Source organism: Schistocerca serialis, chromosome 6 (assembly GCF_023864345.2).
Source record: "Schistocerca serialis cubense isolate TAMUIC-IGC-003099 chromosome 6, iqSchSeri2.2, whole genome shotgun sequence".
Lineage (NCBI taxonomy): Eukaryota > Metazoa > Arthropoda > Insecta > Orthoptera > Acrididae > Schistocerca > Schistocerca serialis.
Window position 1 is genome coordinate 250778549 of NC_064643.1, and position 21841 is coordinate 250800389.

At 43.6% G+C, this 21841-nt stretch overlaps 1 protein-coding gene across 1 annotated transcript in view; it reads left to right on the forward strand.

The window, feature by feature from the left end:
- Nucleotides 1-21841, forward strand: part of LOC126484811 (irregular chiasm C-roughest protein) — a 410474-nt gene that overhangs the window by 359878 nt on the left and 28755 nt on the right. Inside the window, exons 7-9 of the mRNA XM_050108408.1 lie at nucleotides 929-1183; nucleotides 9876-10199; nucleotides 20924-21099. Of these exons, the coding sequence (XP_049964365.1) occupies nucleotides 929-1183; nucleotides 9876-10199; nucleotides 20924-21099 (755 nt within the window). The remainder of the gene's footprint in view (nucleotides 1-928; nucleotides 1184-9875; nucleotides 10200-20923; nucleotides 21100-21841) is intronic.

The following is a 21841-nucleotide window of genomic DNA, read 5'->3' on the forward strand; positions in this document are numbered from 1 at the left end:
TCCATTGGACCGCTCTCCCTCGTTCACCTTACAGCCCGGGTCTCGCATCTTCCGAAATGCACTTGTTTTCCCAGTGAAGGATGCATCCTGTGAGAGGCATTACGTGGATAATTGGGAGGATAGTGATGCAGCAAAACATTGACTCCGGCGTCGACCAGTAGAAAGGAACCAAGCGGGCACACGGGCCCTCCCAGAAAGGCTGCGTAACGCCGCTGCATTGAATGAACATTATGCGGAAAAATAGGGTTTTCAGCCAAAAGAATGGGGAATAATGTGGTGTACTGGAATCCTGAATACCTTCTTACAGAAAATAGTTTTATATTGCTTACTGAAAGCCTCTCGTACTTGTCACGGGTCTTAAACGTCACTTACCAAGTAACTCACTTCAATGCTGTAAATCAGTAGGGTGCCACCTGCCTGACGCTGACGCTGACGCTAAACATACGGACCTGATCCTTGGCCTGAGGTATAGAGTCTAAACTTAGTATAGCTGTTCCTCCAAGATCCTCACGGGTTAGAATGGTGTTGCCTTTCGTTCTGGATGGTCCTTGCGCGTTGCCTGGTCATGAATCCTGGTTGCCAGCAAGCAGGCATGCTGGCGGTGACGTTGGATGTTCCTGCGGTACTAGTTGTTCTTCCCATCTCGCGCTATGTTGTTCAGCGCGGACTCAAGCTCGGGTGAGAGCTTCCTCTCTCCATCTCGAACTTCCTTCTTCAGCCTCGCGACCGCATCCTCCAAGATGAAGCCCCAGTCGCTGGGCGTGAAGATTGGGTTCGAGTTGGTGGTGTGGAGGTCCTTCTTGGTGACGAATTCGAGCATTATTGCCCGATATCCGCCACGAAGCTCGAACGGCTGGTGTGGAAGCGGTGGCTTCCGTTTCCCTGTCTGAGTGCAGCCTTTACTTATTTAGCCGCGCTGTGCCCACAGACGCGCCAGAGGTGCGGCTGAGCGGCGTCCCGACCGGCGACGTGGAGGAGGGCGTGTCGCACGTAGAGCTGCGCTGCGAGGCGGACGCCAACCCGGCGGCTCGCGTGGTGTGGCGGCTCGCGGGCGAAGTGGCCAGCGTGGACTCGCGGCTGCGGCTGGCGCCCGCCATGCGCCGCAACTCCGGCACCTACACCTGCTCCGCGCAGAACTCAGTCGGTACCAGCCGCCGCCTCGCCGTGGACATCGACGTCAAGTGTGAGTACCGCTGCTCCGCCCCAGCGCGCCTTCTCTGACCTACTGCCTGCTGGCTTAGTGCGCACTTATTGTTGGCTCGAAACAGCCTTAAACATCAGTAAATCAGCTTTCCAAACAGCCATTTAGCTGTTTATGTTGCATTCAGTCACTGTCATCACCTCAATCATTATAAACAGAAAGCACAAGTTATAAAAATCATGTTTTAGTGTGTGGGCAGCAATCACGAAGGAAGCTCCATAAGCTTCAATTTTTGGTCCACTCCTATTCATTATACTATAGGTGAATGCCCTTCCACCTAACATGCAGGAGGCATCGTGTTTGCACACTTTGCTAGTGTTTTAATAAACTTGACAAGAGGGAAAGAAAAAAAACAGGAAACAAGAAAAAGAAACTGTTAATGTTATCCGGCAGTAGCCGGGCGACCTCAGAAGATGTCTCCCGCAGCTGGAGACGAAACGTCAGGTAGAAATTTTATACATCGACCACGGCCTTTCAGCCCGGAAGTTTTAACTGAAGACAACATCGGCCGTGAAAGCCTACATTAAAGAATTATTAATCAGTTTCCAGAAAATGAATTCTGTCTTATTTTTGAGGAAACAAACTGTTTTCAGTTCTGTGCGGTAAATACAGTCATGCCACCGATTGAAGAAACACATGGACATGAGTCAGTTAGAAGGGGAGAATGCTCCAAATTTTAGTCTCTACGTATTGATGAAAACTGTTATTCGAAGTAACATGATACTGAGCTCCTCAATTATGTACAAATACTTTCGTAGCAAACCACTTAAACTTCTAACATACATTGCTTATTTACACTGCATAATGACATGTAAAATGTTCTGGGACAATTCGTCAGCGGACCGGGGTGGCCGAGCGGTTCTAGGCGCTACAGTCTGGAAACGCGCGACAGCTACGGTCGCAGGTTCGAATCCTGCCTCGGGCATGGATGGGTGTGATGTCTTTAGGTTAGTTAGGTTTAAGTATTTCTAAATTTTAGGAGACTGATGGCTTCAGAAGTTAAGTCCCATAGTGCTCAGAGCAATAATTCGTCATTTAGAAAGAAAGAAAGTATAATGTTGCCGTGATTTCAAGCCAGTGAGTCATGTAGGAATTTGTAAAATGACGTCATGTACCTTCCATTTACCGGTATCACGCACATATATCCTGTGACAAGCCTCGTTTCACACCATTTCGTTACTAATAATAGTTGAAAAGTTCTCTACAGAGCGTCTAAATTTAAATAATCCCTTCCTGCCGCGAGGGATTAGCCGCGCGGTCTAGGGCGCTGCAGTCATGGACTGTGCGGCTGGTCACGGCGCAGGATCGAGTCCTCCCTCGGGCATGGGTGTGTGTGTTTGTCCTTTGGATAATTTAGGTTAAGTATTGTGTAAGCTTAGGGATTGATGACCCTAGCAGTTAAGCCCCATAAGATATCACACACGTTTGAACATTTGAATCCGTTCCTGTACGGGGTGGGCAGGCAGGATCAAATAAAATTAAAATAATATATAAATAATTTTCAACGGGTGCTTATTAAATAAGTAATATACAAAAAGCGTTGATGGTGATGTGAACAGTTCTGCTCTGTAAGAACTGTGATAGATGAGGCTCTCGTATAGTTACGAAATTTCTGAGGGAAAGGTGTGGAAAGAATGTTTACGAAAAGGTTATATGAAAGGAAGTCTCTGTTGGGATATATCAATTGACAAGGTTTACAATATAAGTTACAGAAGAAGAGCGTTGATTGTAATCTTCTTTTGCAAGGCCACATATGGGCAAGTTGGATGGGTACGTCTCATGGCTTACCCTGAGGCTGGTTTACAGAAGGACGTGAAAGTGTGGAAATGAAAGGACGTGAAATATGCTACAGGCCCGATACCAAGCCAGAGCTGTTTTGTGATAATGGACAGATACACTGTGGTGTTGGAACTCGAAATTTACAGCAGACCTACGATGTATTTCAGTTGGTCAGACATAACATACGGACGGCAGCAGGCAGTCGAGTATCGGAACCAAGGCGGAGAACGAGTTGTTTAAGGATATGGAGGAAGGTCGATGCCACATTTGCCTGATGATGCTCATGAGATACACTCCTGGAAATTGAAATAAGAACACCGTGAATTCATTGTCCCAGGAAGGGGAAACTTTATTGACACATTCTTGGGGTCAGATACATCACATGATCACACTGACAGAACCACAGGCACATAGACACAGGCAGCAGAGCATGCACAATGTCGGCACTAGTACAGTGTATATCCACCTTTCGCAGCAATGCAGGCTGCTATTCTCCCATGGAGACGATCGTAGAGATGCTGGATGTAGTCCTGTGGAACGGCTTGCCATGCCATTTCCGCCTGGCGCCTCAGTTGGACCAGCGTTCGTGCTGGACGTGCAGACCGCGTGAGACGACGCTTCATCCAGTCCCAAACATGCTCAATGGGGGACAGATCCGGAGATCTTGCTGGCCAGCGTAGTTGACTTACACCTTCTAGAGCACGTTGGGTGGCACGGGATACATCGGACGTGTATTGTCCTGTTGGAACAGCAAGTTCCCTTGCCGGTCTAGGAATGGTAGAACGATGGGTTCGATGACGGTTTGGATGTACCGTGCACTAATCAGTGTCCCCTCGGCGATCACCAGTGGTGTACGGCCAGTGTAGGAGATCGCTCCCCACACCATGATGCCGGGTGTTGGCCCTGTGTGCCTCGGTCGTATGCAGTCCTGATTGTGGCGCTCACCTGCACGGCGCCAAACACGCATACGACCATCATTGGCACCAAGGCAGAAGCGACTCTCATCGCTGAAGACGACACGTCTCCATTCGTCCCTCCATTCACGCCTGTCGCGACACCACTGGAGGCGGGCTGCACGATGTTGGGGCGTGAGCGGAAGACGGCCTAACGGTGTGTGGGACCGTAGCCCAGCTTCATGCAGACGGTTGCGAATGGTCCTCGCCGATACCCCAGGAGCAACAGTGTCCCTAATTTGCTGGGAAGTGGCGGTGCGGTCCCCTACGGCACTGCGTAGGATCCTACGGTCTTGGCGTGCATCCGTGCGTCGCTGCGGTCCGGTCCCAGGTCGACGGGCACGTGCACCTTCCGCCGACCACTGGCGACAACATCGATGTACTGTGGAGACCTCACGCCCCACGTGTTGAGCAATTCGGCGGTACGTCCACCCGGCCTCTCGCATGCCCACTATACGCCCTCGCTCAAAGTCCGTCAACTGCACATACGGTTCACGTCCACGCTGTCGCGGCATGCTACCAGTGTTAAAGACTGCGATGGAGCTCCGTATGCCACGGCAAACTGGCTGACACTGACGGCGGCGGTGCACAAATGCTGCGCAGCTAGCGCCATTCGACGGCCAACACCGCGGTTCCTGGTGTGTCCGCTGTGCCGTGCGTGTGATCATTGCTTGTACAGCCCTCTCGCAGTGTCCGGAGCAAGTATGGTGGGTCTGACACACCGGTGTCAATGTGTTCTTTTTTCCATTTCCAGGAGTGTATATTCCTCAACTATGCCCATTTACTGCTTTAAGGGTATTGTGGACCCACTTTGAATGGTTACTAGATGAGGATTTCTTAGTATTCATAGTTTAGGGGGCTGGATGATTATAGATTACTACGTAACGGTTTTGGATATGGAATAGGGAGAAAGTTTCCTTTTCACACTATTAAAGGATAAGGGTCATTGGCTACACCAGGAGGTGAAGAATGAAATAATAGTGAATCCCGCCTTAAAGTGCTGCAAATAACTCTTAGTTATATCATGGAATGAGACATAGTGAAGCAGGTACAACGTTGTTCATTGGCCTTGGTGACGCCGTTTTTGATGAAATGTCAGCACAGAAAGAAATGATCTCGCAGTGTGATGTCTCCACACATTGAGAATGAGGGCGCCATACGCCATATGCGGAGACGCCTCGGTTTCCAATAAAAGCGCGCTCTGACGACCAGCAGAGATTCGAGATAACAGTTTTAGGGCTGCATTTCTTGTCACCCACCCATTGCATTAGGGATTTAGTCCTTCGAGCGAGTTGACCATATGTACATCACATGCTCTTGTCCATCAAACCACCCATGTATGGTCGTGAATAATCACCCATCAGATCTAACCTCGTTCATATGCTCCGCGGACAGGTGCACTGGCCACTCACAGTATATCGATGTCAGTTCTGTATGCCGCAGCCTTCACAGTACACCTAGGAATTAGCGTATGTTCACGCATGTACACAACCACAGTCAGGAGTAATGGAAAAAGCTACATATTCCTGAATCTAAAGTGGAACACAGAATACTGTGTTAAATAAAGGCTACTTAGCACTTAAAGAGGAATCATTGTGTATCGACTATAGTTCTGAAGATGGACGATTCATAAATCCAAAACTTGTAATATTAAAGGAAAAAAGACTTAACGATCACAGAAGGCTGAATAAAAACTAGTAAGAACACCGGCGTCCTCATACCCCTTTCAGGAGTGCTAGTAGATGAGCAAAACGACGCGCAGGGGCAGCAGCGTGCGTTAGAACGCTACGTTTTGGATTCTGGGAGACACGCTGAAACTGGACCTGACGGATTAACGACGATAATACGACGAATAAACGTTATATAGTTTAACGCATACTAAAAGAGATTGTGCTCAATGACTGGATAATATTGTTTCATGGAAAACATTATGACGCATAAAAGGACGCGGACAAACCTCGTATTGTTCATAGTCTGGGTGTGATGGATGTAACGGAACTACATACATAGTTACGTTTACAGAATTTTAATGAAGTTGATGGTGTCTACATTGGTTAACTTGAAGCCCGGAGATGAAGTAACTGTAGGTTTGGAGAAGTATACCTGTTATTATGGTAATATTTGCGCCGGATTAAATGATTTTTGTGGCGCATCTGAAAGAGAAGGCTGGTAGTAGTAGTATGTAACATGAAACGAAAGCTGCGTAACATGGTTACTTTCTACCTTTGGTTGTATAGCTCTATAAATAAACAGGGTGAGTTACTAACTAATACCACCAAGTATAGCTCCTAAAGTATGATACAGCTGAAACAAAAGTTGCATATAACGGGGGCCATAATATGACGTGTGTTTTTTGTTGCTGGATGTGTCGCGTCAGAGATATGAAGGTCAGCTTTGCTTTTTTAAATGGGATACTATAGCTTGGTACTTATTTTCTGATAGCGGCTATCGAGGCGAATCCAACGATTTGGGAATTGTCTCTGCAACTCATTTCTAGCCATCAGCGAAAAATGTGCCGGATACCCATCGTGTTGATACCACATTCTGTTCCTTGTTTCTAGAGGTATTTCTTCCAATAATAGACCTAATGTTTCTTACAGGAATGTGGTGTAGTTCCTACCATGAAGATTTCCTCGATGAAGTAGGGCCTATAATTCTGTCCTCCAGAATACCACACCACACATTTACCGACCACGGTTTTTGGTGTGCAACTTGCCGCCGCCAACATGGATATTCAGTTGCCCAGTAATGCATGTTACGCAAATTAACATTCCCACGGTTCGTGAATGTAGCCTCGTCAGTAAATAAAATCAAATTAATGAATGAGTCATCCCTTTGAATCTGAAGTTGAGCCCATCCGCAGGATTCAATGTGACGCAAAGAATTCGCACCAGTTAATTCTTCGTGGAGACTGATATGCTAAGGATGATATTTACGGCGATGCAGAACACGAACAACACTACTCTGGTTCGTGCCAGATTCCCTTGCGATTTGACGTGAACTAACAAAAGGATCTCGAACCACAGTGGCAAGAATATGTTTCCGAAGCGTTAAAGATCCAGTTTTTCTCAGTTTGTCATACACATAATTAAATGTTCGACGTGTAGGGTGATTAAGTTGATGACATCTTTCAGCGTATGAGTCTCTAGCTCTCGCTGAATTTCGTTGGCATACTCCGGAAATGGAAGCATATCAGCTTGTTCTCGGAAGGAATACATCATTCAGATTCGCTTCATTCGACGATACAACTCTTACCGTTCCTATTAGTGTTGCATTGCGAAACTGTCGAATGGTGTTTACATGTTATTGGCACGTTAGATGGTTACGCCTATTCGGCGAATATTTACCATTTGTACGATGTACGAGACAGAATTGTCGGGGCACGTGTTTCGATAATTGCCGATGTGATAAGGAAAACCACTCAATCCATGATAAGAAGATTGCAGCACTGCATTCATAACAATGGTCATCACTTCGATCTCCTTCTGGAAACGGCTGCTCATGCCACCTTTTCGACCTTCGTTGACCTTCAGAGACCTTACTGTAACACATCATTGGATTCGCCTCGATAGCCGCTGTCAGAATATAAGTATGAAACTATAGCATCCCATTAAAAGAAAAAAAAAGTTGCCTCCATATATCTGGCCCGACCCCATCTAGCAACAAAAGACCAACGTCATATTATGGACCCCGTTGTCCCACGCAACACTTGTCCCACAAAGTTGTCAGCTAATATCATACTTTCGGAGTTATTGTACGTGGCAATAGTCTGTGACCCACCCTCTGTACGAAATGTTACGGCAATTGCATTACTTCTTCTGTCGGTAACGAGAGTAAAGAAAATTTGGGATTGAACCTAAGCTCAGATTGGAAAAAGAGATAGAAGGGGATCTGCAGTGTTGTTTGTAATTATCTTAAATGTCTTATGAAAAACTGCGAAAATTCTCAGTTCGGACAAGTAGACGTGTATGTTAACTCAGCTCTTACAGAGTGGGAGCCTAATTCAGTGAATATAGCGTCAGTTCTCTATGTTATAATGAGATGACAATCTTAAAAATCTATGTGAGAATACACGAATAAATAATTTCAAAGTACGTTGATTAAATGTAAATATTGAACTTGAGGTGGTAACAGGCGATGCACTACATTACTTTGTCACTGAAGTAGTCATGGTCTTCACCCCGAACAGTAGTTTGGCGGAGCTACAAGCTACACACTGTCGTGTAAACACCTGAAAACTACAACCACGTTATGAAACCATCATCAGATATAAATTGAAGGCAGTACTAAATAGAGGATCATAAATTTAAACTCTGTCACCTTGTCTGAAACAAGTGATGCACCTCATGTTTGACACACAGACAATACCGTTTACACTTCAGCGCCAATCTTCAGGCTTGTCTTCAATGTCTATCCCATGATGGCTATGCTCAGAAACGTACACTACTGGCCGTTAAAATTACTACACCACGAAGATGACGTGCTACAGACGTGAAATTTAGCCGACAGCAAGAAGATGCTGTGATATGCAAATGATTAGCTTTTCAGAGCATTCACACAAGGTTGGCGCCGGTGGCGACACCAGCAACGTGCTCACATGAGGAAAGTTTCCCACCGATTTCTCATACACAAACAGCAGTTGACTTGCGTTGCCTGGCGAAACATTGTTGTGATGCCTCGTGTAAGGAGGAGAAATGCGTACCATCACGTTTCCGACTTTGATAAAGGTCGGATTGTAGGCTATTGCGATTGCGGTTTATCGTATCGCGACATTGCTGCTCGCGTTGGTCGAGATCCAATGACGGTTAGCAGAATATGGAATCGGTGGCATCAAGACGGTAATACGGAACGCCGTGCTGGATGCCAACGGCCTCGTATCACTAGCAGTCGAGATGACAGGCATCTTATCCGCATGGCTGTAACGGATCGTGCAGCCACGTCTCGATCCCTGAGTCAACAGATGGGGAAGTTTGCAAGACAACAATCATCTGCACGAACTGTTAGACGACGTTTGCAGCAGCATGGACTGTCAGTTCAGAGACCATGGCTGCGGTTACCCTTGACGCTGCATCACAGATAGGAGCGCCTTCGATGGTGTACTCAACGACGAACTGGGGTGCACGAATGGCAAAACGTCATTTTTTCGGATGAATCCAGGTTCTATTTACAGCATCATGATGGTCGCATCCGTGTTTGGCGACATCGCAGTGAACGCACATTGGAAGCGTGTATGCGTCATTGCCATACTGGCGTATCAACCGGCGTGATGGTATGGGGTGCCATTACACGTCTCGGTCACCTCTTGTTCGATTGACGGCACTTTGAGCAGTGGACGTTACATTTCAGATATGTTACGACCTGTGGCCCTACCCTTCATTCGATCCCTGCGGAACCCTACATTTCAGCCGGATAATGCACGATTGAATATTGCAGGTCCTTTACGGGCTTTTCTGGATACAGGTAATGTTCGACTGCTACCCTGGCCAGCACATTCTCCAGATCTCTTACCAATTCAAAACGTCCGGTCAATGGTGGCCGAGCAACTGGCTCGTCACAATACGCCAGTCACTGCTATTGATGAACTGCGTTATGGTGTTGAAGCTGCATGGGCAGCTGTACCTATACACGCCGTCCAAGCTCTGACTCAATGCCCAGGTGTACCAAGGCCGTTATTACGGCCAGAGGTGGTTGTTGTGGGTAGTAATTTCTCAGGATCTATGTACCAAAATTGCGTGAATATGTAATCACATGTTAGTTCTAGTATAATATATTTGTCCAATGAATAGTCGTTTATCATCTGCATTTCTTCTTGGTGTAGCAATTTCAATGGCCAGTAGTGTGTTATGCAAATGGAATAAAATAAATTAACTGTTCAATGAGGAGTGAAACTGGATCGCACTTGACGTGGTGGTGCGGTTGTGAGAGTGTGGCGCCGTTTGCAGACCCGCCGCAGATCCTGTCGGTGGGCCCGGACCGGCTGGTGACGGCGGCGCTGTTCTCGCCGGCGCGCTTCTCGTGCGACGCGGAGGGCAACCCGCCCCCGCAGCTGCGCTGGCTGCAGCGCGTGCCCGCCGGCCCAGCCATCGGGCCAGCAGCAGCCGGCGCGCCGGCCGCCGTGGCTGAGGTGCTGCGCGGCACCGCCGCCGACCTCGACATCGGCAACGTGACGTACGAGCTGCAGGGAGAGTACGTCTGCCAGGCCGTCAACACCATCGGCGGCTCCGCGCGCACCGCCACCAGCGAACCCGTCTCCCTGCAGGTCGTGGGTGAGTCTGCGTTTTCTCCTTCTTTACCGGCAGCTTCATTTCTCTTTAGGTTTTTCGATGGAGAGGAGGATAGGAACACCTGACGCAAGCTATACAGTAGGATGATGAAAGTCGTGAGATAGCGATGTGTGCACATACAGATGGCGGTAGTATCGCTTACACAAGGTATGAAAGGGCAGTGCATTGCCTGGACAGCAGTTGTACTCAGATGATAGATGTGAAAACGTTTCCGACGTGATTATGCCGCACAACGGGAGTTAACAGACTTTGAACGTGGAATGAGAGTCGGAGCTGGGCGCACAGGACCTTCCAGCTCGGATATCATTATGGAATTCAATATCCCGAGGTCCACAAAGAGTGTGCCAAAAATACGAAATTTCAGGCATTATCTCTCACCACGGACAACACATTGGCTGACGACCTGCATTTAAGGGGTATTGCACTGATGTTTTTGTAAATCCATATCTTTGCCACTTTTTTCTTCAGTCTCATTGAAATTTTTCACACCTATGTATAGAGATCTAATATGATTTTTTTAAAAAAAATCCGAATTTTTAATAACAACCTAAAGCAGTGAGATAATTTTGAATCTTTTATTGCATTATTATTTTAACGTACACTTTTTATAATTCGAGGCAAATTTGGCAATTTTTTTAATAGTTTAATAATCTACACTAATAAGTGTACAATTAAGTGCAGTAACTTTTTTGTAAATTAATGCTATTATTTTCTGTGAAATTTTGGATTCGAATATTTTTTACAAGCAAATTTTTCAATATATTATCAACCACAAAACTGTGTATAATAATCGATTAAAATTTTGTTCCACTTAAATATTGCTTCAAAGTAAAAGAATAGGTGTGCCAAATTTCATTGCAATACTTCCAGTAGTTTCTGATATATGTGTTACTGAAAGCATAAAACCTGACGTTGCAGAAAAATCATTTTAAAGTTTGGATGAAATGTATAAAAAAAAACCTATCATACCTTAGCTAAAACTGCCCATATTCATATTCCATTTCTTCCTCATCATCGTCTACAGCTTTTTTAGCTTCTCTGCTCCTTTGCCTAGCAATTTTTTGTATGTCCTGGACTGAAGTCTCCACCTTAGCGATTCTTTACTTATCGATGATCTGCAGTGTCTGCTCAGTGAACACTCCAGGTGTAAAGCCCAACCTGCTGAGGATGTGAAATCTTGCCACATTCGCATCATTAAACACTGCTGCAGCTTCCAAATCAGAAATCTTCACCACCAAATTGGAAACAAACACAGTCTTTGGACATCTTTTCCAAATAAGAGCATTGAAACTTTCATTTGGCTTCCGTGTTTTCCCATGCAGACATTTTTCTAGCAGCTCTGGTGAAGCCAGTGCTCTAAAAGTTTAACGGTCATTGAAACCTCATAAGGAAGGTTATTTTTATGGCTGTAACCTTCCCCACTTTTCTTACTTTTCAAAAATTTTGCACCATTTATTATAACAGAGACCATGTTGAGGTGTAGATTCTGTCGACAAGTAATGAAACCAAATGGTCCACACTGCTTTCCTCGCACTATCCAAGCTAGTGAGGTTACTTCTAATTGCATAACCATAATAGATTTGTAGGCTGTCAATTCTCTTCTTTGTTAGTCTGTTTTTACCTCCCAGTGGCTTCCCATCCTCTAGTAGCTTGCGTTTATTGTCTGCAACAAGTCTTCCGAGTCGTCCACCCATCCTCTTTTGAATATGGCCTAAGCACTCCAGTTTCTCAATAGTGCAATCTTTTCCATAGGGCTGACTTTCAACTACATTCTTAAAAGCACTAGAGTCTCCATGTCCTAAATACTGTAAGTATCTTACTCCATATTTTTGCAAGGATCTAAGGAAAATGAATTTCATACCTGCAGCTTCCATCCCACCACTGGAGCCTGCATAATTTCTGCTACAAACAACTTTATGGGCTTCTTGCCATTCTCTTTCTTTAGCTGAGTCGATACATTTTTTGTGCAAGGAACATGCAGAACAATATTTAGACTTCATCTCTAAGTCAAATACTTTTCCAGTGTCGACATTAATGATTGCTGAAACTCAATTCAGTGAAGTATGGCCCCTCTTCATCCAGGAACTGTCTCAGGAAACTGCTATATCATTGGTATTAGTTGCTTCACATTTATCTTGAATTGCCCCCAGGACTGCCATTTTCATGCTCTCTTCGCTTACTTCTGCAACTGCATTGAGGAGAGCAGTATTCATTGCAGAAAATTTTAGTGGAGGACCAGACATGTTCATAATACCACATAAAAGGTTTGCACCATCTCTTCCAATCCCTATACATCTTAGTCCGTAAGCAAATCTCATATTGGCTTCATGGATTCTATTACTGACCCTTGATGTCTTAAATGGTCTGTCACCATCACAGTTTTGACACAAAATGTGCAATGTGCTAACCAAACCTTCTCTCTTTCCATCATCAACCAAATCCACATTTCCTCCACAAACAGAGCACTTGCAGCTTTTCTAAGTGCTTCTGCCACCATTTCCAGATCCACAATTCTGAAACCTGTATTTCTGTCATGATTTGTTTCTTCTGACACAATCCCTGTCCCAAGTTTTATTTTAGATGTACTTGGAGAGAAGCTAATGTTTGCATCTGCAGGCCCAACCCTAACCTCAATGTCAGTTTTTCGCTTTATATTGCAAATATGGGACTTACTATATTTTTAAAATACTTTACTAGGCCTAAGCATTGTAAAAAGGGATCAACAAATTCAATCTTGCACAAAGAATGGTACATAAAATCAAGCATCACTCGAATCCCACAGAACAGCACGAAACTTGTTTACAACACTTCTATACCACACTGATTGGAGCAGAAAATAGCTCCACAGCCTTCTTTACAACATTGCTGCTATGTATACAAAAAATCACAGCCTTCTAAAGCTACATTTTCTAGGTTCCCAGGACAAATTCTGCAATAAAATTTTTCCTCTATTTGGTACATTGAAAAGCGGGCTTGACGCGTTACACTGCTTAAGGTTTTAATTTTTTTATGCCATTTGTAGTTCGTATTTCAAGGAAAAAATTAGAGATATTAATCTATATTTAGTATCAAGTAAGCAAATAAAAATAATTTGTAAATTTTTCACAATTTCTGCCACCGCCTCCCCTTAAGGACCGAGAGCGTAGAATTGACAGTTGTAACAGACAAGCAATAATGCGAGAAATAACCGCAGAAATCATTGAGCGCCGTACGATGAATGAGTCCGTTAGGACGGTGTGGCGAAATGGTGTTAATGGGCTATGGCAGCAGATTGCCTTTGTTAAAAGCACGACATCACCTGTAGCGCTTCCACTGGGCTCGTGACCATATCAGTTGGATCATAGACTACTGGTAAACCGTGACCTGGTCGGATGAGTTCAGATTTCAGTTGGTAAGAATTGATGGTAAGATTGGAGTGCATCGCAGATCTTACGAAGCCACGGACGCAGGTCCTCCATAACGGTGTGGGCTGCGTTTACACACAGTTAGCTGGGTCCTCTGGTCCAACTGAACAGATCACTGACTGCAAATGCTTATGTTCGCCTACTTGGAGGCCATTTGCTGCCATTAGTTAGTGTTCCCAAACAACGATGTGATGTCAGCGGGTCACTATTGTTTGTCACTGGTTTGAAGAAAATTCTAGAAAGTTCCAGCGAATGATTTAGCCAACCACATAGACCGACACGAATCCCATCGATAATTTATCGGACATGATCGAAAGATCAGGACGTGCTCAACATCCTGCAGCAGCAGCACTTTGGCAACTGCGGCCGCCTGTAGGAACATCATGGCTCAGTATTTCTGCATGCAAGTTACAACGACTTGTTGAATCCATGCCATGATCGAACTGCTGCACTATGTCGGGAAAATGAAGGTCCGACAAGATATTATTAGCTATCCCATGACTTTTTTTACCTCAGTGTACTGCTGCTCGTCAAGTGAAGGCCAGATATAGGGGAGAATGGGCGAATCTGCCGCACGTAGGAGAATTTTATTATTAATCAAAAGACTCTGTTCTTAAAATCGCGAATTTATTCCTCATTTTTCTTACATGTGTTCATAATGCAGTACTTCCATAATATGTCTTTTATATGACCCGAATATGTCGCGAGAAAATGATGCATCAAGCCGAACAAAACAACGCTCTCATAAATGTTCGACATTATGTCATATTGAGATACAGGACATAGGCGCTGGACAAAAGTATGGAAACACCACAAGAAGTGAATGGTTGAAAATAAATGTATATGCAACCCTAGCCTGTAAGCTGTTCGGTTGTATTTGAGCACGGACGCGATCCGTACAATATCCTCAATGCGTTGCAAGTGTCGGGCATGGTCAGAACAGTGTTCTAGTAGACGGGAGGCCATTATATCGGGAGTAAGTGAATTTGAATGATAGAAAATGCTTGGTGCTCGCGTTGTGGGTGCTTCCGGGACCAAGGCAGCCGAACTATTTGGTGTTTCAAGACGCATTGTGTCGGAGACAGATACCGCATACAGGCAAAGCCTTAAAACATCATCCAATTAAGTCACAACGAAGACGAATGCGTGGGTCGAGTCACCGTCAGGGACAGTCGTTGCAGTACGTTGTGACGGAACATTCAGACCATGACGGCTGTAAGGGTCGCTGCAGAACTGAATGTCGCACTCGCTAACCCTGCCAGCACTTAAACAACACTACGTGACCATCATAAACAACTAAATCCAGAGAAATTTCGAATTAGAGATCCACTCATCAGTGAGGGAAATATCCGTAACGTGAAAACGCGGTGACGAATCTTCAAAACCGACTCTGCGGAAGATGAACGGCTCTGATAAGTCTTGTTTCACACTGTTTCCAACTTCTGGACGAATTTACGTTCCAAGAGTGAAACACGGCGAGGGTGGGTGATTATTTGTGCAGCTATATCGTCCTATCCCATAAGCGCCACGGCATTCTACAAGATGGCATTATTTCCGAGGTATATGTGACTATTTTGGCTGAGCAGGTTGATCCCAAGGTTCAGTGTTGCTAATGATCTAATGATATTGCGTTCCACGACGACAGGGCTACGGTTCACACCGCTCAATTTGTCCAGGACTTGTTCCGTGATCACAAACTGTCGCCTGTCCACTGGCCACCATAGTCATCAGATCTCAGTATTATTGGGGAGAAGGGTGCTTCATTGTTATCGGCCTCCTTCGTCGTTACCAGAACTTCCCACTATTTTTCAGGGAGGGTGGTATAAAATTCCCTTGAAAACTATACAATACATGTACATATGAATTCTGAGACGACTGTAAGCTATCTTGAACGCCAAGTTTCCTACATATATTAGGCGTCGTAATCTGTTGTATCTTTGGTGCTTCCATATTTTTGTACAATCACTGTATGTATGCAAGGCAACTATTATACTAATGTTTGGTATTTAGGTCTATTGTCGATTTCATGTTTACAAACATTAACGCTTTAGTTCAAATTTAGATCGTCTTCAGACCTGGAATTATAAAGGAGTGTGGGCTTTGGTAATTAAGTCTACTGCCGCTTCTGTGTTTACACCGACTAACGGTTTAGTTCAAATTTAGATCATTTTCAGAAATGGAATTATAAAGGAGTGTGGGCGGGATTTTCAGTCAGCACAGTTACAAAAATACAAAAATAATTATGGTCAATATATAAAATTTAAATATCTCGCAGATCGCACCCCGAACTTATTTGCGACCCTCTTCCATATTGGTGTGCTTCTTTTGCGATTACTCTAAGAGAGGGCATTATTTTTCTTGGTTGAAGAACACTCGCAGCGTGCTCGGCCATAGTTCATTATATCTTCTGCCTTTGAATGTTCATACGTTAGTCATGTAAGGAGGCCGAGAGCAGCACATGCAGCTGATGGCTTGCTCTCCACTTGCAACGGATATCGTTTACACGTACATATATTTATCACATGTGTATGTCAGATTAGTTATGTAAGATGCTTTTTTGCTACTGTCTCTTTTAGTCCCTTTAATATATCAGAAAATGGGATAATTATGAACGATAATGCTAACTGCTGTAAAAACAAATGCGACAATAGTTTGCGATAAGAAATATTACCAGTGCAGTATGTTTAATTTTCTGATTTGGATACTTCCTTTTAGTATTTAATTTGTTTTATTTTTATAAGCGATTAAAATTAGACTTATCACGTATATAAAACATACAAGAAAGTATTAAGTCAAGTGTGTAACATATTTAATCAAAACGTCAAAAATCCAATTTCGACGTAAAAGAAGTCACACAAATAATTATGAGGCCTGTTCCATCCACCTCGTTGCGAATGGCTCCAGTACTTCGTATTTTTCAAAATTCGTCGACACATTAACAAGCATTTCGTTTCAGATTAACATCCATATCATCTACTTATTGTCGTCACATAAGTTCGTCATGTCAACTTCTTATTGAGATGATGAAAACTTACCTTTCCTCTTATAATTATTAAAATTTGCTTTCTTTACCGACTTTCCCTGTTCACTGATCCTCCATTCCTTTCCTTTAATCTTTTATACGGCACAGGCGTCTAAATTGTGGACTGATACTTTTCCCTGTTTGTGTTTCTACGTCTTTTACTATATTTGGAACGGTGTGAATATAATAAAAATAAACACATAATACAGTACTATTATATTACGCATCCAGACATGGTGGTGCTATATTACCCAAGCATGCATTGGTTGATTAAATGTATTACAAAAAATAAGTAGCAAATGCTGTCCAATAGTTATTGTATCACTCAGTGTAAAAACGTATGGAAATTATTCCTGTTATACGTGCACCTAACGATGAATTGTCGAGTAGGCTTTACCTCTTAAAAAGTATACTAGAAATTGTAAACAAAGAGCGGATAGCTGTAAACACACTCTAGCAAATAAAATCAGTGCCTTTTTCATGGCAAATTGTGTTTCTACATGAAAACTTAAACTGCCTTTAATTTTACGAAAACTGGTATTCCTTAAATTTCCGTTCATCCCGTACTAAAGCTCTCGGCTCTTGCGATCCTTACTCTATTTGTGAATGGCAGTGCTAGTAGTGGTCACTATTCATCAGGTGGAACGTATTGTGAGATTTTCTGCAATGCAATCTAAGAAGTAATGAAAGGGTCAGTGAGAAAAAGAACGGATAAAATTGAAAAGGCAACAGAAATTACTACTGGCAAGGAGAACGCCGCGCGGAGTGGCCGCCCGGTTAGAGGCGCCGTGCCACGGATTCCGCGGCCCCTCCCGCCGGAGGTTCGAGTTGTCCCTCGGGCATGGGTGTGTATGTTGCTTTCAGCATAAGTTCGTTTAAGTTAGTCTAAGTAGTGTATAAGTCTAGGGACCGATGAACTCAGCAGTTTGGTCCCTTAGGATTTCTCACACATTCGAACATTTGACAAGAAGAACATATGGCAGTCGGGTTGTTGTAAGTTTTTGTATTAATAATAGTACGTTATATTCCGAACTCAAACAGCCACCCACCACTGCTATGATGAATGTTATCCAACTCCCAAAAATCCTCAAGAGAATCGAGTCTGAAGTTTCCCGAGCAAATTTAGTAGCCTATAGTAAGGTCAATTTCTCGAGAGGGAGCTCTGTGGTAAAGTTGTCGCCGGCTGATTGGAATCCGGGACTACGAAAATTTTTAAACGAAATTACATGTTCTACGAACATTTCCGAGAAGCGTAAAATACATAAAAATGGAGAAAAAGTCGCTAGCGCTCGAGACTGCTAATTGCTGGTTCGAGTCTTATTTCTGCTATTGCCTTTTCTCCGTTTTTTTTCCTGCTCAGTTAGAATAACTAAGTCATTTAAATAAAAATTCATCATATATATAGTTATTAAGACATACACATCTGTGATTTTTTTGAAAAATACATATATCATCTCCAATTAATTTTCACACCCAACCAGTTTTCATCGCAAATAAAATTTCTCAACCGCCGATCTTTTTAGAAGGTTCTTAATAAAGTGTTTAAATAAAAAAGATTACAATATTTTGCCTTTATGTGCTTTCATTTTGATGGGATTGCTCGTAGAATAAGCTCCTATGTAGCTGGGTAATGAAACAGGACCACCCTCAGAACAGGTGAATATTCTACCTCAGAGCCACAGAGCACGTCGAAGCAAACAGACTTGCTGTGGGATATTAACGATGGTCATAAAACTTAAAAGTCGATTTTATTGAGAAGTTTTGAGAACTGTATTTAAATGCTTTCAAGGACTGATATTAGACTCCACAACCTCGCAGTCCAGACATGTAAGAAAAATCTTATTACCATTTACTCTCCTAGCCAGATTTCATTTAAACTATAATTTCCTGATATTGAAGACTATGGACTTCGAAGCTGTATCTATCTAGCAGCAAGATTACGTAGCAGAACAGAACCAAACGAAATTCCAGAAGTATAATGACAACTTTATTTAACTATGAATTTTACTAGTCAGCCATATATTGGTATTAATCGGTTTACTCTGTACCATAAAGTTATAAAAATACAAAACTGAAAGTTTTACGCTGAGAAATCTTCTTGTTAGTGACATTTGATTGAAATAAGACGCAACTACAGAAAATTGTATCGTGTTGCGCTACAGTGCAATAAAGCATTTCATGGGTCGAACGACAAACGTCAATCATTTTCTAAATTCATATAATACTATGCCGATCGTTAATTTAAATGGCAAATTTTCTGAGGTAACGAGCCATCTTGACACTAAAGACGAACGTCAGTTCTTCGGCACATTATTATTGTGGCCAAATAGATTCAGAAAATATTCAATGTCATTTATTATATGATGGACTCCTGCCACTTATAATTTTCTCCAGTGTGAAGAATCTGGAAGGATAACTTTGTACAAATCACAGCTAACAAGACAGGTAAAATTTCATCTCTTTCAGATACAAAAAGAGTCGCCCAGTCATTGGAAGAAAAGATAATTTCGTGTCCTATAACTCATGTCTCTAGACAAAGTCTTACGAAGACTCGCATTATTTCATCGCACACCGAAATCATGTCTCCAGTACATCTAAGAATTTGAAGTCCCTTCTTTCGTGCCTGTAAAATATATTGCTGGTCCACCTGGAGCCAATACATTGATCGGCTACCTCTTTCAACATATATTACATCATGAGGTCGCATTCGGCGGTATATTGATATACAGCAAGCTAGCATCAGTACAAATATGTAAAACATTCTCGTTATTCTTGCCGCGTCAGTTCTGGATAAATCTCGAGCTTTCGACGATTACCTCCATCGTCATCGTCAGCTAATGACGATAACGATAGACGTAATCGTCGAAAGCTCGAGATTTTATCCAGAACTAACACGGCAAGAATACCGAGAATGTTTTACATATAAGTGCCGTCGCGAGAAACTTCGTTCCAATCAGTACAAATATAAATCTAATAGTATGTATATATTCTACAACAGGTATTGTTTTGCTGAATATCCTAAAGATGTTCTCACAACAAAGGTATTCGCCTTTCATTTTACCAGAGAGAAATGTTATGAGCAAAGGTGTCAGTGATCCTGAATTTGATAGAAATATTTTCAATATTTTATATTTTGTTGTTGGTAATTTTGTGCTCTATCTGTGCTCTCACACGATGAGTGGATGGTTATTTTTGACGCATAGGGAGTAGTCTCTTGCATTCTGTTTCATCTGACCGAAGTAAGTAATAGTCATGCATTACATTCCATGTTCAGCATTGGTGCAAATACTTTTAAGTGGTGACGCTGTACCTTATACGCCTTGCTACGACTAACGAATCATGTCGGTAAACTGTCGAATTCACTCTTGCGCATCTGCCACCAGTTCTGACACAGATACACATTAACGTAATACTCCATTACACTGATCAGTGAAAGTGGTCATTTATCATTAATGTGACTGACTGACCTATGTGTAACATCTCTCACGAGGATGGAACGCCATATTATTCCAAACCAGTTCCAAAATTGCTGCATGCAAGACAGTTCTCCTTTTGTTGAGTGCAGGATGGGATAGTGCAATTTGTGTGCAACCTTTTGAACTGCTATTCCTGTATAGTTCGAGAGCGTTTGCCGTGCTGTTCGAGCTTAGGGGAAAACCATGAGGGCTGAGGCGTAATGGAAATTTGGATGCAGGAGTGTAGTTCGTGTAAAGCCACTGTGTTAGGGTTGCGTAGTGGTTAGAACATCTGCCTCGTTTCCAGTCCCACCCCTTGTACGAATTTTCATTCACGACTTCAGTCTGCATACATGTTTGAGACTGGGAAAGGTGAGTTAAACCTGATACTTTAATGCGTTTTTTTATTTATCACATAATAAACCCCTACTCCTATTGAATGCCTCTTTCGCTATAGCAGTGCGAGTTTGTGCCTCCTGCATCATCTCAAGTCTTCAGTGACTGTACATTCAATGTCCTTACAAGGTCTCACTCATGCTGGATAATAGCAAACTGACCTCTCTTGATACTTGCAAATCACCATCCTGTGGCTCCTTGTTTTGCTCATGACATGTAATGACTGTATAAACTGAAGATTGTTTATTCCCTTGTCTCTGATGTTGAGATGGGGCCACACTGTATAGTTATATATATATGGGAAACTTTCAGTGCTGCAGCTCACTTCACTGGCTGAATGAGAGCATGGTAAATTGGTTTGTTCGCTGTCGGAGAAGGGCACGCTACAAATGCAGTGAGAGAGTGAGTTGTCTTTTGTTGCGTGCGCAGGAGCGCCGCAGGTGCTGGGCGGTGACGAGGTGGTGGTGTCCCGCGGCGAGGACGCTCTGCTGACGCTGGTGGTGTGCGGAGACCCACGGCCAGACCGCGTCTCCTGGGAGTGGGGCAGCCAGCAGCTCAGGGAGGGCACCTCACTGGGCCGCTACGAGGCCGACCCTCTCGCCGACGTAAGTAGTCCATCTCTTCACCACTAACAATGATGGGACGATCCCGTACTTTCACTACATTTTGCTTGGCACCAAACTTCTGAAGGTAAACCAGCAACGATAAAATTTAACAGCTTAGGAACACATTTGAGACGCTGAGAAAGGTAAGGTTCTGAGGCCACTGTTGTCAGTTTGCAGACTGTAGCAAGTACGCATGCTCCTAACATCTGTTGATCATGGAGTGAAACAGCTTTATCAGTTCTGTACCCTTACACTGAACGTGTGAACATTTGCGGAAAGCTACTTCTCCTATTTCTCTGATATTCACTTCCATATGGGCCAAAAACACAAAATTTAATTACTGTGGGAATGCTCTACAGCTTCACTGACACCCATTTTTTCATAAATCTGGAAGATCTTAGAGGAATGGCCCAGCGTAACCTCACGGTCCATGGTTTCAACATTCCAGTCTGTAAAACTGAGACGGCCACGGTGGCCGAGCGGTTCTAGGCGCTTCAGTCTGAAACCGCGCGACCGCTACGGTCGCAGGTTCGAATCCTGCCTCGGGCATGGATGAGTGTGATGTCCTTAGGTTAGTTAGGTTTAAGTAGTTCTACGATCTAGGGGACAGATTACCTCAGATGTTAAGTCCCATACTGCTCAGAGCCGTTTTAACCATTTGTAGAACTAACACCGAGGATTCTAGAATCCTTGAGATCATTACCGGCCTTACCGCCAAAACACAAGTAGATGTTCGTTGAAA